Source organism: Strix aluco, chromosome 1 (assembly GCF_031877795.1).
Source record: "Strix aluco isolate bStrAlu1 chromosome 1, bStrAlu1.hap1, whole genome shotgun sequence".
Lineage (NCBI taxonomy): Eukaryota > Metazoa > Chordata > Aves > Strigiformes > Strigidae > Strix > Strix aluco.
The window spans coordinates 26254032-26270013 of record NC_133931.1 but is presented as its reverse complement, the minus strand read 5'-3'; the positions used below and the strand labels follow the sequence as shown (position 1 = coordinate 26270013).

Below are 15982 nucleotides of genomic sequence, written 5' to 3'. Positions count from 1 at the left end.
CAGATACATAACTTTTCATTGTCAAAACAAAAATCCAACCAGAGTGTTGTTAACAGCATATACATGTATATACCATTGCCTAATCTTAGAAAATTTGGCTGAAGAATTGCCAGCTTTACAAGCAATAAATCATTATGATCAAATTAAAACTATAAAACAAAGTAGACGTGCATAGGAATGTGCATAAAAACAATCTTACTAATTATGATATCAAAGGAACAGAACACTGGAAAGCAAAGTTAGTTTTAAAAATCTTTATTATAATTACAGTAAGTATGATTAACTTAGTAGCAACTGTAACTTTGTATAAACACCAGGAATCACATTTACCAGGAAACCTTGTCAGAAATACACAAAAGAGAACTTGGCAAAAAGAACAAAAGGTAACTGCACATCAGTTGTTTACTATACCTATGAGGAGGAGGGTGCAAGTTGTAGGGAAAGACACTCAAGTGTTATTAGGTGGGGGAAGTTGGACTGGTTACATTCTGGAAAATAAAAGAAACATTCTCTCTTATCCTTTCCAGGAAAGAATCAGGGAGATTCTGATGTTGCCCAGAGAAATGTTTCCATTGCATCAACTGTGACATGGAGAGTGTTTTCTTTGAATTAGGCTTCCCATGGTTTTGTCCAAGCTGGCAACCTCTAGGTATAGAATGCTTTTCTGAGGAAGGATCTGAAAAAAATAATGCAGTGGACTAATCAGAGAAAACTAAGACAGAAAATTTCGGTCTGAATCAATAGCCAGTTGGTGATAACAAATGAGAGAAAATAGAACAGCATATATAATCCTTCTATGTCTATGAAACCCAAACATAAGTATCCACAGTAAGAGGTGAAAGGCTGTTTCTTACCCATTGAGTTTATCAAAATCACCATATGCTAGCATAAAGACAAACCCTTTTACACATGGATGGGAAAGGAAATATCTGGCAATTTCCTTTCTTCTGTCTTCTTAATTCTGTGACATTTGGGCTTCTCCCATTCTTTAAGTAAATCTGAATCTAGAAGTATGTTGCAGCAAAATTCATACTAGCTTCTATTTCCTCCCAGAAGAGTAATTCCAACCAGCTAAAAATAGTTTGAATAGCTACTTCATTGACTCAGCACACTAGAGCTGTGCACTCTGTACATCCAGATTATGCCAAGTTGTTCACTATACACAATATTGTATACTGTATATCACAGTAAGGAAAAGACTATTGCTGTGAAGCACAAAGAGAAGAATTCACTTTCAGCAAAGGATCCTAAAGCCCCAAACAGTACCAGGTCATTGCAGGCTATGTCACACATTGCTGGCTTCATGATTCATCTGATGCATGTGAGAAATGAAGAAACCATTTTGGATGGAAAAAAATTGCATCACTGCTGTTACTGGTTTAAAACCCGACATCAAATATTTTCATAGCAGTGTTATGTGCTCCTTAGGAAAGACCAGTGATATGAGCACCATGATGACTCAGAGTATTCTTGAGTTTTTTAAAGTCTTGGAGAGCCCACAAAGACGCATATATGCAAGACTTTCCTTTTGACTGACATATGATGCACATTACTTAAAACAGACTCTTTTCACAGAATCACAGAATCATTCAGGTTGGAAAAGACCCTTGGGATCATCAAGTCCAACCATCAGCCCTACTCTACAAAGTTCTCCCCTACACCATATCCCCCAGCATCTCATCTAAACGACCCTTAAACACATCCAGGGATGGTGACTCCACCACCTCCCTGGGCAGCCTATTCCACTGTCTGACCACTCTTTCTGTGAAAATTTTTTTCCTAATGTCCAGTCTGAACCTCCCCTGTTGCAGTTTAGAGCCATTCCCTCTTGTCCTATCGCTAATTACCTGTGAGAAGAGACCAGCACCAACCTCTCTACAATGTCCTTTCAGGTAGCTGTAGAGAGTGATGAGGTTTCCCCTCAGCCTTCTCCTCCTCAAACTGAACAGTCCCAGCTCCTTCAACCTCTCCTCATAGGATTTATTCTCCAGGCCCTTCACCAGCTTCGTTGCCCTCCTCTGCACTCGCTCCAGCACCCCGATATCCCTCTCGTATTGAGGTGCCCAAAACTGGACACAATACTCCAGGTGTGGCCTCACCAGTGCAGAGTACAGGGGGACTATCACCTCCCTACTTCTGCTGGTCACACTATTCCTAATACAAGCCAGGATGCCGTTGGCTTTCTTGGCCACCTGGGCACACTGCTGGCTCATGTTCAGCTGCTTGTCAATTAGAACCCCCAGATCCTTTTCTTTTACTGGCCAGAAGAAAATTTAGGATAGATGCACTTCTCAAGTCCTTACAGATTCTACATTCCTAACTCCATAAATTACAACCTGATCAGGTAAAGCAATAGGCTTACAGCTTTGTAGCTGAATTGAAAGCCAGTAAAATAGCAAGACAACCCATCTGCATGACCCACGCACAGTTAATGTCCTCCTTTCAAGACTCCTGTAGTTTCCTAAAGATGGCCCCATTGCGAACGGACAAGAGGTGCTTGGTCAAGAATATCGTCTCACTGGTATATCTAATGGAGAGCATTATGAAAAAAGCTTCATATATTGTGAAGCCTGTATTATATTGTTTGGCTTCTCTTTAGTTTATCTTTTGAATCACACTTGATAGAAATGGAAGATACAAATCAGTGAAAGTTCTTGGCCTTTTCTGTGCACCAGTATCCCCAGCAACCTGAAATCTGGTTCCCTGATGAAGTAATTTGACAGTTTTTTGTTCTTAGGAAAAGCAAAGAAACCCACTAATGGTAGCTGCATTCTGGGGTGATCAAATTGAAGACCATGACTCACAACAATTTGACTAGGGAACTGATGAGCCACTTTGTCCTCTGCTCTTTAGGAAATCAAACCTTCCCCTCACTATCATTTCCAACACTTAAGTCTAAGAATGACCTTCAGGTTTTTCCTTGATTTACTGCCAAAACGTTCTGTTCACTGGGACCAATATATAATTACCCTTAAGGATGTCCTTGTTTCAGGATCCAAGAGACCAATGTTATGGTTGAATTGATGGAACCAATATATGTTCAAAGAATAAGATAAGCAGTCAAGAGTGTTAAGACAATTGCAAAATGCTAAATAAAATTATATGCACCAGTGTTCATCACAGTAACAATATAAAATTTCTCTGGATTTCTGTCATCCAGGAGCTCTACCTGCCTCACTGCACACCTGTGAGAAAATCTGGCTAACATTTAACACTAAAGGTGCCTTTTCCACACAGATCCTGCAATAGTACCTAAGTGGAAGCTGATGTATTTTAGAATGTCACTTACTCATGGGAAAACAGGTCTAATTTTTCAATCACTAAAGAAAGACACAAAGACAATGAAATCAGTATGTGGAGTAAAAATAAAGGAGAAAGTCAATTCCTATGGCTACAGAAGCACTGTGCTTTCACTAGCCAATTCCTCCCCATTTGGGGTAGAATGACATAAGAAAGGAACACAACTCTAACCTATTACCTGGAGACATGCAAACCATCAAGCAAAATAGTCTCATTGGGTCTGTATTACTTAATTTCTTGCCCACGTCTGTTGAGAACATGCACTCTTGTACCCACTTCTTTGGTTCTTTTTATTGTGGCATCTGTATGCATTTAGAAGATATCAGTATTGGTACCTCACTTTCACACCTATAAATGGTGTATGTGGGTATTTTATGCCCAAAGGAAAGAAACATACCAGGGCAATAGACACTCTTTCCTTTAAGAAAGTAGATGAGCTATAAAAATTAAAATGGATAAGATGTAAACATAACTTTGTTTTTTTCTAATCCTGCTTCTAACTTAAACCTATATACCTGTATGCAGTAAGGTATTAAAGTAATTTCGATATGCCAAAAGAACAAGAGACAGGTTCCTACAGAAAGAATAGATGCGAATATTTGCAGATTGGCTTTACAAATGCCATGGGATCTTCCTGCATTTCTCAAAGAGCTATTTTAATCATCCTGCATCAGCTTTAGTTAATAACTGTGAAATGAAGGCTTAAATTCAGAGATCTGATATAGCTGTCCTCAGATAAACAGCTTTTGAACTAGCCCCTACCAGCTACTCATTACTGTCCTTGAATATTTAGAAACAAAACACCATATAGTGTCATAATACATAAAATGGTTGTACTGCAAGGAGTCTTTTCTCCTCTTCATCTTGTGAAGAGCTCCTATGGATTAGAAAAATCAGCCAGTATCTGGACAATCCCATAATGAACCTCACTACTTCAATCCTATTTTACTGAGCATTGGAGTCTTCTCCAGTGACAGGCTATATATTCAGAATGGATGCCTTCCTCAGCAATGGTCAGACATAATGAAGAAACTCACTTTGATGGTCTTTCTTTCCCATACAGTCACACTCAAGCAAGTCATGGGTAACACAACTGGAATCTTCATGAAGAGTAAAGAGATTTCTAAGCTCCTCAATGGAAAAATGGATGTGTTCAGATGTCTTGGAAAGGTCTACAACTGCCCCAGAAAGGTCTTGTTTGCTGATCTGTCTTTGATAAATCTTTTCTTCTATTGAGCCTGTATTGGAAAAAAAAAAAAAAAAAATACACTGGGATAATTTTTGACCACTATTTGTCAAAAAGAAAAAAGTCAAATCCATTTCTTGATAACAATATTTATAGGAAACACTAAACCACTATTTTCAGTTATTCAAGCTAAGCAAAGGCAAATGAATCAACGTGATGTCTCTATTTTAACTGAATTCAGAACACATAATATATACGTTTTAAAGAACGAATTATTTCCAAAAACACTCCCTCCCTTTCTTTTACAGACAAAATTTCAATAGCTGTCTCACTCTGTGGTATGCTTGAGCACCATCTCTGACCTGTGGTTAGCAGTCTGTAGATATATACAGTATGTTTCTGACCATCTCTCCACACTCTAGCCATTGCCTGAAGAAAGCAAAAAGATAAAGAGCATTAACAGTCTACTATGCAATGGTATTTCAACGAAAACTTGTAGCCTCTGCTGATCGAATTACCAGTTCTGCTAGCTCATTCAAAATGATGTTGTCCAAAGAAAGCATTCCTCAATAACTGTCTTTGACTGTTTTTATAAAAGTCTTCTGGTATTACCTGTAAATAATTCTGAAAATATTATTTACTTTCTGCCATTCATGCTCCCCTTTCTTTCTGTGTACTATAGTAGGAAAGTTAATGTTTCAACTTTTTCCTGCCTTCTTCATATGTTTTCCAAGCATTAGCAACTGTTTAATATTTCAGAAATACTCATAATTTCCTCCATCTCCAAAACTGTTTTTTGCCACAATACATCTTTAAAAATTACTTTTCCATTTCTTTTAAAATTGTAAAATCAGTGTTTCACACTCCCTTTAATTCTTAAACAAGTAAAATGTAACTGGGTACTGCTATATGATTTTTTTCAAAAATGTAAGGGTTACACCTACATACTGGGTACAAGTACCCACAACATGGTTTGTGGTCTTTGGCAACCTGTAGCAATTTTGACCGATTTAGCAGACTGTGTTTCAGGCAACAAGACAAGTGACCACATGAGGGTACTAATTCACACTTGGAACAGGAGCAGGGCCAAGAATCAGAGCTTTTTTCAGGTATTAAGCACACAGCATTACTCTATACTAAAAATGTTTATAAAATTTTTTTTTAAATTGTTATTGTTAAGGACTATTTTAACTGAACACTCTTATGCCAACTAAATAATCCCTTGAGGCCAACAGTGTCATTACTGAATAGCACAGCACTGGCTTTGTTTTCTTTCTTATAGCATCATTGCCATGCGATTTTCTCATTCTCTCAATTCTGATCAGAACCTCTCCCTTTTTCTCAGATATTGCAAATTGACAGCACATTTGCTATGCAGTCTAATCATGTTTTTCTTTTCTTTTTCAAAACACAGCAACTTTCCAGTTAAAAAGAGGTCAGGAGATGAAAGGGATACATGACTCCCTCCTCCACAGAAACCAGAATTTAATCGTTTCATTTTTTACTGCAACAGGGCTTCTAATGATCCCAATATATATAATATGACAGTGAAATATTTCTTCTTCTCAGAAAGAGTTCTCTTTCAGTGTTGTGCTTGTTCAGATGCAATGTGATACTCGGGTACCACTAAGACATGTAAAGTCAGGCATTTCAAAATCGACCAAGAAATCATTTGATGCCCATCCCAACCCACACGTACACAGTTGTTATCAGACCTGAATATCCGTAGCTGGATTCCAGTCGATATCATACAGGATCAAATGAGATGCTCCGACCAGATTCAGTCCTACTCCACCAGCCTTTGAACTCAGCAAAAAGATAAAAGCTGGACTGAATTTACTATTAAAAGTATCAACAATCTGTTGTCTCTGGGAGACAGGAGTATGTCCATCAAGTCTAGTATAAGAGTATCCATAACGTTTGCATGTCTCTTGTAATATGTTTAACGTCTGAGTGTAATTGGATACCAGTACAACTCTGTCAAACAGTAAAACAAAGTTATCATCTTACACCTTGGTAAAATTAAAGTCCAGTAACAAATTACTGAAGACATCTAAAAAAATGAAATTACAAGTCAAGCAAAAATTACACATCAACCTGAGGTTACTCACATTTCCTAAGAAATAAAACATTTCCTAGTAATTTGAAGCACATACTAGATTTGGATGCATTATACATACTGTCATTCAAATTCAAATGCTAAAGAATGAATGTTTTCCTTCGCAACAGAATTTGGCTTAATGCACAGATTCCAGGGATCCAGAACCAACCACAAAGATAGAATTTTTAAAAAATCTCTATTTATACAAAATAGCTGCTGTTAAGGCTGCATTTGCAGAGTGTTGTAGCAGCTAATAAATAATATATATATGACTCTACTTACTGAAAAAGCTACTGTGAACTTCTATAGGCAACCTTGGAAAATTCTAATAAACAAAATCATGAAAGTCAAATAGGAAAGCAGTGACTCTTTCCTACATTTTATGACAAAGAACTGGGATGAAGGATAGTGAAAGATATCACAAACAATATAGTCTGGATTTTTGTTATTTTTTTAAAGCAAAATAAGTCTGATCCCTTACACTAATGATCCATACTATGTCAGTGTTTTTCTTCTGAAATTTTGATTAAGTAAGTTTCAGAGATCTGCAAATCTAGAATTTCTATCCTCCTAGATGTTGAGGATGAGTCTACTGAGTGGACAAAAAGATCACAGAATCATAGAACCACAAAATAGTTTGGGTTGGAAGGGATCTTAAAGATCATCTAGTTCCACCCCCCTGCCATGGGCAGGGACACCTTCCACTAGACCAGGTTGCTCAAAGCCCCATCCAGCCTGGCCTTGAACACTGCCAGGGAGGGGGCAGCCACAGATCTTTTGAATGTAATCCATAAACAATAAGGACAGTCAGGGCGTTTTCTGCCAGATCTTGTTTGGAGGTCTTTTATAATCTAAACTACAAATTCCATCAAAGGAGCTCCATTTTTAAAAATAATTTTAAATTTAATGTTTTAATTTAAACACTTTAATTTTAATTTAATGTTTTAATTTAAAAACAAGTACTGAAGAACAAGACAAATACTTTCAGGGAAAACCTGCTAAATTAACATTTTTAAATTGTTTGAAAGTATTTTTATTATTACACTTTTCAATTGAACTACATCCAAGACTTCTTTGTAAAGACTTTGCAAGACTGATTTTTTTTGTCAATCAACACCAAATTCACACCTTTGTTTTCACTACGAACTTCAGAAGAGGACTGGAATTGCATCTATATATTGCAAAAACCATTTAGTACTAATGAGAGCAGAGAAAAGAAGAAACATGAACAGCACTGAATTACAGCAACAAAAGTTTTAAAGGTGTAAAATAATGCCTCGACACCTGCTGTAACTCAGCAGCTCCTATAGCACTGAAACAGGGAGAAGTGCTTTTTCCTGATACCCCTGTTTCTTTTGACCTACACGAAATAAGGCCAGTACATTTAGATATTTAGCTATTTCAATGGATGTTAGGCATATAAACTCCAACAATAGGCTCAGCTTTCTGTTTTGTAAAAAGAGAGCATCTTCAAATTCCACTACCTCAGTGCCAAAAGATCTGCTGTTACTTCCCACTAGTGAATTACAGCATTTAAGCATCAATTTAAATAAAAGTTAAAAGTTAAATACTTTTGGAATAGCTGGGCTTTAAGGCATGAGTCCATAAAAAAGTTATCATGGGACACAAGGTCACATGAGATTTCCATGAATCAGCAATCGCATGGTAACTAAGCATGTGCATCCTATCACCCCATAATAAACAGAGGTTTTCCTACATGTCAGTGGCATTTACCACAGGGGAGATAAGCAGTTTTGGTGACAGTTCTTCTGTTCAGACTGGTTACCCTGAACAGAAAAGGAAGCAAGCACTGAGCAGTTAAACGTGATTAAATAACTTATTTTAGTGCAATTTGAAATATTTCATATATTAATACATCTCCTCCAGGAGATACAAAGCATTGGAAAGCTTCTGCAATTAAAGATAATATGTGACAGTATAGGGGCTGTAGCAAACTATCTTACTTGCTGGAACTCGCTATGAAAAATACAAGTATCTTTATCTGGAAAAAATATGAAGAACATCTTTGAAAATTATGTCAACTGCAAATGCTAGTTTCCTAATTTAACAAGGAAGAGGCAGGAGTACAAGCATAAATATGCTTGGCACCTCTGCAAACAATTGCAATGCCTTTATTTTGAATATTACATCCCAATGCATTTGAAAAGCAAAACAATATCCAGAAGGTCACTCCCATTATCTCCCTTTTACTTTTCTTTCACACTTGCCTTTCCGAGGAGTTGAGCTCACGGATTGCTGCTAACAACTTCACCAGCACCTGCAATTTTCCTGAATCAGTTTCAGAGAAAGTGTCTGAAGTATAATCTTGTGGAAAGACATCTATTAGACCTTCGTAGAGGCTGGACTCATCATGTTCATCAGACATAGGATCACAGCTTTTTTCCTATTGAAAATAAAAGGATTCAAGTTCCATATCCCCTCTAACATGTTTTGGGTTTTTTCAAACTTTCCTATATTTTTATTACAAAGACAAAAGGAGACATCAAAAGCTGCCACAAAGTAGTGTACAAAGTAGTAGAGCATGACAACCTCCCAATACCAGATTGAAAGCAGTTTTAAAATGCTGATAGTGTTTATTTTGGTTTACACCCTCTATTCTATGATGTTGTTTGCAGCTGAGTAGACAGTTGAAATACTTAAAACTGAAATATGTGGTTTACTTCTCTTTCTCTGCTTAAACAACCACATAGATGTACACCCACAGCAAAGCCATATCTAAAACATGGGGGGGGCGGAAATCAATACCCTGGCTATTCTTTCTAAATCTAATACCTTATTATGGAACTTCCCAGTCGTTGACTTTTTTTTGGAAGATGCTGTCATTAAGATTCAGTTATGCAACCGGAAATTAAGAAAAACTAGCAAGTAAAGACAATAAAATAGAAGAAATACAAGTAATATTTTGCTTGATTTGAAAATCAATGTTTCACAGGAAGGAAAAACCCTAACTACTCAAACGCCAAAACCACAATGGCAATAAATGACTTGCACATATAGTCCTTTCCATCCCTGTAGTTTCTAAAGGCTTATGCTTTCACATAAGAAAAATTTCTAATGCTTATACTATTAAGTAAAGGCAATGAACTTTACTTGGCAGTGTTGAAAGATACAGGGAGATCTGTGCTGCGGACATTTCTACAGTCATGAATTATGTCTTTTAAGAAAGATTTACATTTCCACCCACCTTATGTGGACTTTGGTGGCCATAGAAGTTAATATTACCAAGTTCTAGCTATCACATTATTAACCTATAGGAATGAGAACATTTCTATAGAAATAGCAAGGTGTACAGTGTGATAGGATCTCAGAAGAAGTGGAAATGGAGACATCTAGTACCACTGTCATCTTGAGCCCGCAGCTCCCAGTGTCACTGAGCTTGAGAGTGGAATTATCATGTGGACTGGGAGGTTTCAGAGGAACCAGCAGACAGAGTACACAGAATGATCTCTAGCTAACAGTGTTCTTTGTAAAATTCACATTTATATGTATTTTTACACATATTCACAAACAAGATTAAGAGAGCAAATACATGAACAACAAGAAAATACCATAAGGCAATAGGAAACCAACGAGATACCTTCCCTGTGTACATTCAGACTTCCTAACATTTATGTTTTTGAAAGCAGATCTCGTAAAGCAAGCTATGAGAAGAGAGTATGGAAATGACCTTAAGTAACATGCACATTGACCGTAACATATTTTTAGTGACCTTTGCCTGCTGAAAGGACTAATTGCAGGCACCCACCCCCACGCAAATAGATACCTTTATAGCTTTAAACAGAAGGCATGGATGATTGCAAAGCTTTTTCAAAGCTCCTATACATATTAGGTGAGGACTGTTTTCTAGCCTGCCTTGCAGACAGGACCTAATAACTCGAGAACTAAGCAGTTTTCGATACAATTCAAGTTGCAGTGCTGTTGGTCGGCAGAAGATTATGCTCTCCTTTTTGGGGGGCAGAAATTCGTTTATAATCTCCTGTGTTCTCCTTAGAATAAAGAGTCCAGTAAGGCGTGTGAGTTCAGCTGCTCTTTTTTCTCCTAATTCCTTTTCATCCTAAAAGAACAAAGCACAAAATTAATGGTAATCTTGCATTTCATCACAATAATTTTCTGTATGATTTTAATTAGGTGTTTAAATAATGTTTTAAAAGTATGATACCACTTTCTGACATGGGAATGTAACAACCAATTCTTCTCCAGTTAGTACCACTGCATTAGCTTAGTTCTAGGTCCGGTTTCTAAAGGCTTAAAGAAAGGAAGATAATGTCCCAGGAGACATCCAAGGCTTGAACTATATTCTAGAATTTCTCGAGATACAACAAAATCATGCAGATTTTGCAGTACCACGGAGCATTAAGAATGAATAAAGTACTGTCATATGGTAATACACATGGCATTTTTGGGAATGCAAGGTGTTGGAAGAACAATTTTTGCCTGCTAATTAATAGGCAGCTGAAATGACATGATATCAACATGCATATATTCCTTCTGCTTCCTTTGGAGAACAAGTGAATTTATTTCATACAGGAAGGTGAAAAGCTTTTGCTACTATTAGTAGTCCTGAACTTCATTTTATTCCATAGAAAGCAAATACCACAGTGCTGTCTATGAATTTTCTTCTATAACTGCATTTTTAAAAAAAATATACCTTTGTTGCTGAAGGTTCTCTAGACCTGACAATTGGTTCCTCATATATCTTTCGATATGTGGATGAAGAACCAAGTATTCCTGGATTCACAAACTCTATTAATGCATAAAATTCTTGCAAGTCATTTTGGATTGGAGTACCTGGAAAGAGAAATAAAAAAAAATTCTGCATTTGGTAACTTTTTCTTGAAACTGATAGAAGTACAATCGTTGAATGCAGGGTTTAATGTTGAGAATGCATCTTGAAAGCGGATGTTTTGTTTCAATGTGAATTACTGAGAGTTCTGAATTAATCTAAAACTTTATCATGATTGATAAGCTACTGTCATCCTAACTAAACAGACTGCATATCTAATTGTTTTGACAAAGGAATTAAAAAAGTCAAGTTCTAAATCAATTTTGTTAAATAATTACAAAGGAAAACAAAGAGTGTATGCAGAGTCCCAATTCCCTTACAGAAATCCCCAGGATCCTTGCCTGTCCCTGAAGATAGACAAATTTTGCATTTATTTTAAAAAAATTGAAATACTCTGTCTTTACAAGACCCAAGATTTCTGCATTTAATACCCGTTGCCAAAATTTATACTGTGCTCCTACCATACTTACAGTATCTTTTTCCTTTACCCCAATCTAGCACTATTAATATAGCGAAATATTAAAAGTAACTATAGATACTAACCAGTAAGGATAATTCTCCTCTCACAAGACAGACTAGTGAGGGCTGTAGTTGTCTTAATAGAGCTATTTTTCAGACGATGTCCTTCATCACAGATTAGAAGGTTAAATTCTATAGCCTGAATTTGATCCAAAGATCGCAGTAGCATCTCATAACTGATTATCATGACTGAATAAAGTGGAGAACTGATGAATTCTTCTACTTTGTGGTCCTGCAGGCAGAAAGGAAAATAAAACATACAACTATTTCTTTGGAGAACACTCATCATATTCCTTAAACATCCGGTGGCTACAGAAATTTTTTCTACCATGACACAAGACATTTACTATCTCCTTCATGAGTTTGGATTATTGATTCTTTCCTAATTTGCAAAGGAAATATAGGATCTGATATAGCAATTTAGAGTTTTACCACCTCATTAAAAGAAAATTTATTATTCTTTTAAGCTTTCAAATCCTCTGAGATACATTACCATGAAGGTGAAAAGCACAGGCTCCCTGTAACAGCTTCCCAGTCCTGGCATTTAGGTAAGCTTCAAATTAATAATTGAAGCCAAGATAACGAAGAGGCATAAGTAGCTGCCTGTACATTTACTTTGGGATCTCAAGCTGCAAGGCACAGTAAGGTGGTCCAGTAGGAAGTTACCACATTCTACCAAAATTCCCATTGTAGTTTTGAATTGAATACATTATTGAATATGCTATTACGGAATATGATATGAATACTATTGAACCTACTGAATAGGTTTTAGATTTTAGAAGAGCAAACTTCAGCTCACTCAGAGTTGGGAGGGATTCTGTGGGAAGCTTCCATGGAGGATAAAGGAGAGAGCGAGTGCTGGGAGTTTTTCAAGAATGTTCTTCTGGAAGCACAAAACCAGTTCATCCCCTTTAAAGGTAAGGGAAGTAGGCAGAGCAAGAGACCCCCTTAGCTTAACTGTGAGCTTCTAAGTCTGCTCAAAACCAATAGAGAAGCATACCAAAGGTGGAAAAGCAGATGAATACTTGTTGAGAACTACGGGGACATTGCCAGGGTGTGCAGAGATGCAGTTAGAAAAGCAAAAGCTCAGCTCGAATTGAAATTGGCCAGAAACATCAAAAAGTACGAGAAATGGTTCTGCAGGTACGTAAACAACAACCAGAAAGAGAAGGAAAATGTTGGCCTGCTGTTAAACAGGAGAGTTGAATTAGACACCAACAAAACTGAAAAGGCAGAGATTCTCAACACTTTCTTCAGCTCTGTCTTTACCAGTACTGTTGGGCACCAGGCCTTGGGAACAAAATCCAGGTCGATGCAAACACAGACCCACTGTCAGAGATGGAAGAGTTGGTGTGTGAACTATTACAGGAGCTTGACCCCTGCAAATCGATGTGTGTTAAGAAAGCTGGCTGACATCATTGCGAGGCTGCTCCCCATAACCTTTGAGAAGCCTTAAAGGGATGGGGGGTGTCCCAAGAAGACCGGAAGAAGGCTAATATCACCCCCATCTACAAGAAGGGCTTAAAGAAGGATCCAGGAAATTATAGGCCCATCAGTCTTACTTCAGTCCCTGGGAAAGTTACGGAACAAATTCTCCTGGGAGCTATAACAAGTCAACTGAAGCATGTGATTGGGAAAAGCCAGCACGGATTCATCAAGGGCAAGTTGTGCATGACTGACCTGATTGCCTTCTATGACAAAGTAACCTGCTCAGTTGATGAGGGGTGAGCGGTGGACATTGTCTCTCTGGATTTTTCCAAGGCTTTTGATACAGTTCCCCACAGCCTCCTCCTAGAGAAACTGATGCGTTACAGTCTAGACAAGAGGTCTGTGTGGTGGGTGGGGAACAGGCTGACAGGTCTCTCCCGGAGGGTGGTGGGAAATAGCTCCTGTTCAAACTGTCAACCTGTCACAAGTGGGGTCCCTCAGGGATCGATATTGGGCCCAACGCTGCTTAATATCTTCATAAGCGATCTGGATGATGGGATCAAGTGTACCCTGATGAAGTTTGCTGATGATACCAAACTGAGCGGGGAAGTGGACACATTGGAAGGGAGAGCCACCCTGCAGGAAGACCTGGATAGGCTGGAAGAGTGGGCTAATGAGAACTTCATGAAGTTCAACAAGGACAAGTGTCAGGTCTTGCACCCGGGAAAACATAATCCAGGAGTGCAGCACAGGCTGGGATCTACCTGGCTGGGGAGCAGCTCTGTGGAAAGGGATCTGGGGGTCCTGGTGGACAACATGCTCCATAGGCATGAACAGTGTGCTGCAGCGGCAATGAAAGCCAATGGGATGCTGGGTTGCATCAACAAGGGCATCACCAGCAGAGACAGAGAAGTCATTATCCCACTCTACTCAGCGTTTGCCAGGCCATGCCTGGAATACTGTGTTCAGTTTTGGTCCCTGTTGTGCGAAAAAGATGTGGACAAGCTGGAGAGGGTCCAGAGGAGTGCCACAAAGGTGATCAAAGGACTGGGAAGCCTGCCATGTGGGGAAAGGCTGCGAGAACGGGGTTTGTTCAGCCTTAAGAAAAGAACGTTTATCACCATGTTCCAGAATTTAAAGGGTAGCCACAAGGAAGATAGAGACTCCATTTTTACAAGGAGTCACATTGAAAAGACAAGGAGTAATGGGTACAAGTGTTTCCTGGGGAAATTCTGACTGGACACAAGAGGACAATTTTTCAGTGAGAACAATCAGCCACTGGAATAATCTCCCCAGAGAAGTGGTGGATTCCCCAACATAGGACACTTTTAAGATTCATCTGGACAGGGTGCTGGGCCATCTTGTCTAGACTGTGCTTTTGCCAAGAAAGGTTGGACGAGATGATCCTTGAGGTCCCTCCCAACCTGGTATTCTATGATGATTCTATGATTAACTTTGTTACAAGCCCTTAATATTGATGGGTTGGCCAACAGGTAAGGGCAGCCTGGGACTCAGAAAACAGAGCCCATAACCAGCCACAGAAAACATGCCTGTATACTGGTAAATAAAAGCAATTGATTTCTAAACCCTGTATTACTCGTCAGAAAATGTCTGTAATCCCCTCTGCTCATATATCCCTCAAATGCTTTTCCTTCAATAGACATCAAGGAAACAGACACACTAAATAAAAAGTCACTGTAATTTGACAGGGAGCTTCTTCCAAAAAAGTTTCCTAGAAATAGTTACATTTTTGTGAAGACTTGTGAATGTAATTATGCAATTACTTGTAATTATGCATAAAAATGGAAAAATCTACTGTGGGTACATCCCTCATGTTTCTGCCTGGCTCCAGATGCTAATTCCCTGCATCCTCCTTCCTATTTCCTAATGGTGTTCACTATCTAAGCAGACTATGGGTGCAGCTGAAAAGCTAAGGACCTCTTTAATTGTGAAAGCAAATCAAGCTAAGAGCCTCAGAAGGTATTTTTATTTCCAAACAAGATCAGTTACCAAACACAGACAACTAAGTCTGGAGCCATATGGTGTAATACACTGTAAAAGCAGCACCAGTTAATGATCACAACTTTTAGATCCTCCTAGCAGGTGATTCAGATGAATCTATGGGCCAAATCTGGCACATTAATCTCACAAAGTAGATCAGTCCCTGTATGCTACTCATGAAGAGGCCCAGCACATGTTGGAGGAAGCAAGGAGTAGTGAGGAGCAGGTGACAAGGGCATGCACCGATTTCCCCTGGTGTTTGGACTGGACTTGAGCATTCCTGCTGTTACCAGGACTGCAGTTAACTGCTTTTTTTCTGGCTATAGTTTTACTGCCATTTTCAAAATAGGAGCAGAAAATTTCCCAACACAGGAACAGAGACACAGAGGAGCCCTGTAGGCAATACCCAATAGTTGTCCCTGCTCAGTATTCAGGCTCCATATTGCAGTCCTGAAGACAGAGGCAATGCGTCTCTGACCTTCTCTTGGGATGGTCAAGCATGAGAAGATGCCCAGGGTTCAGAAATCATTTTGTTTTCCTACACTTATGGGCTGTGAGCTGAGACTGTGGGGAAAGTGCTGAGGCACTGGGGAACTGCCTCCAACATCCCTCCCCATCAACTCTTCTGGACTGTTTGAACCCC

General features: G+C 38.6%; 1 protein-coding gene across 4 annotated transcripts in view; it reads right to left on the bottom strand.

The window, feature by feature from the left end:
* Nucleotides 1-239: 239 nt before the first annotated feature.
* RAD54B (RAD54 homolog B) overlaps nucleotides 240-15982 on the bottom strand; it is a 67070-nt gene continuing 51327 nt past the window's right edge. For 2 of the 4 annotated variants that reach the window (XM_074815850.1, XM_074815873.1), the window contains 8 exons: nucleotides 11935-12142; nucleotides 11257-11396; nucleotides 10372-10662; nucleotides 8816-8991; nucleotides 6202-6463; nucleotides 4819-4915; nucleotides 4338-4538; nucleotides 240-676 (listed from right to left, as the gene is read on the bottom strand). In XM_074815850.1, the coding sequence (XP_074671951.1) occupies nucleotides 459-676; nucleotides 4338-4538; nucleotides 4819-4915; nucleotides 6202-6463; nucleotides 8816-8991; nucleotides 10372-10662; nucleotides 11257-11396; nucleotides 11935-12142 (1593 nt within the window). In that variant the 3' untranslated portion in view covers nucleotides 240-458. Of the gene's footprint in view, nucleotides 677-4337; nucleotides 4539-4818; nucleotides 4916-6185; nucleotides 6464-8815; nucleotides 8992-10371; nucleotides 10663-11256; nucleotides 11397-11934; nucleotides 12143-15982 lie in introns of those variants that run through there. The other 2 variants (XM_074815860.1, XR_012622090.1) reach the window with 2 other exon arrangements.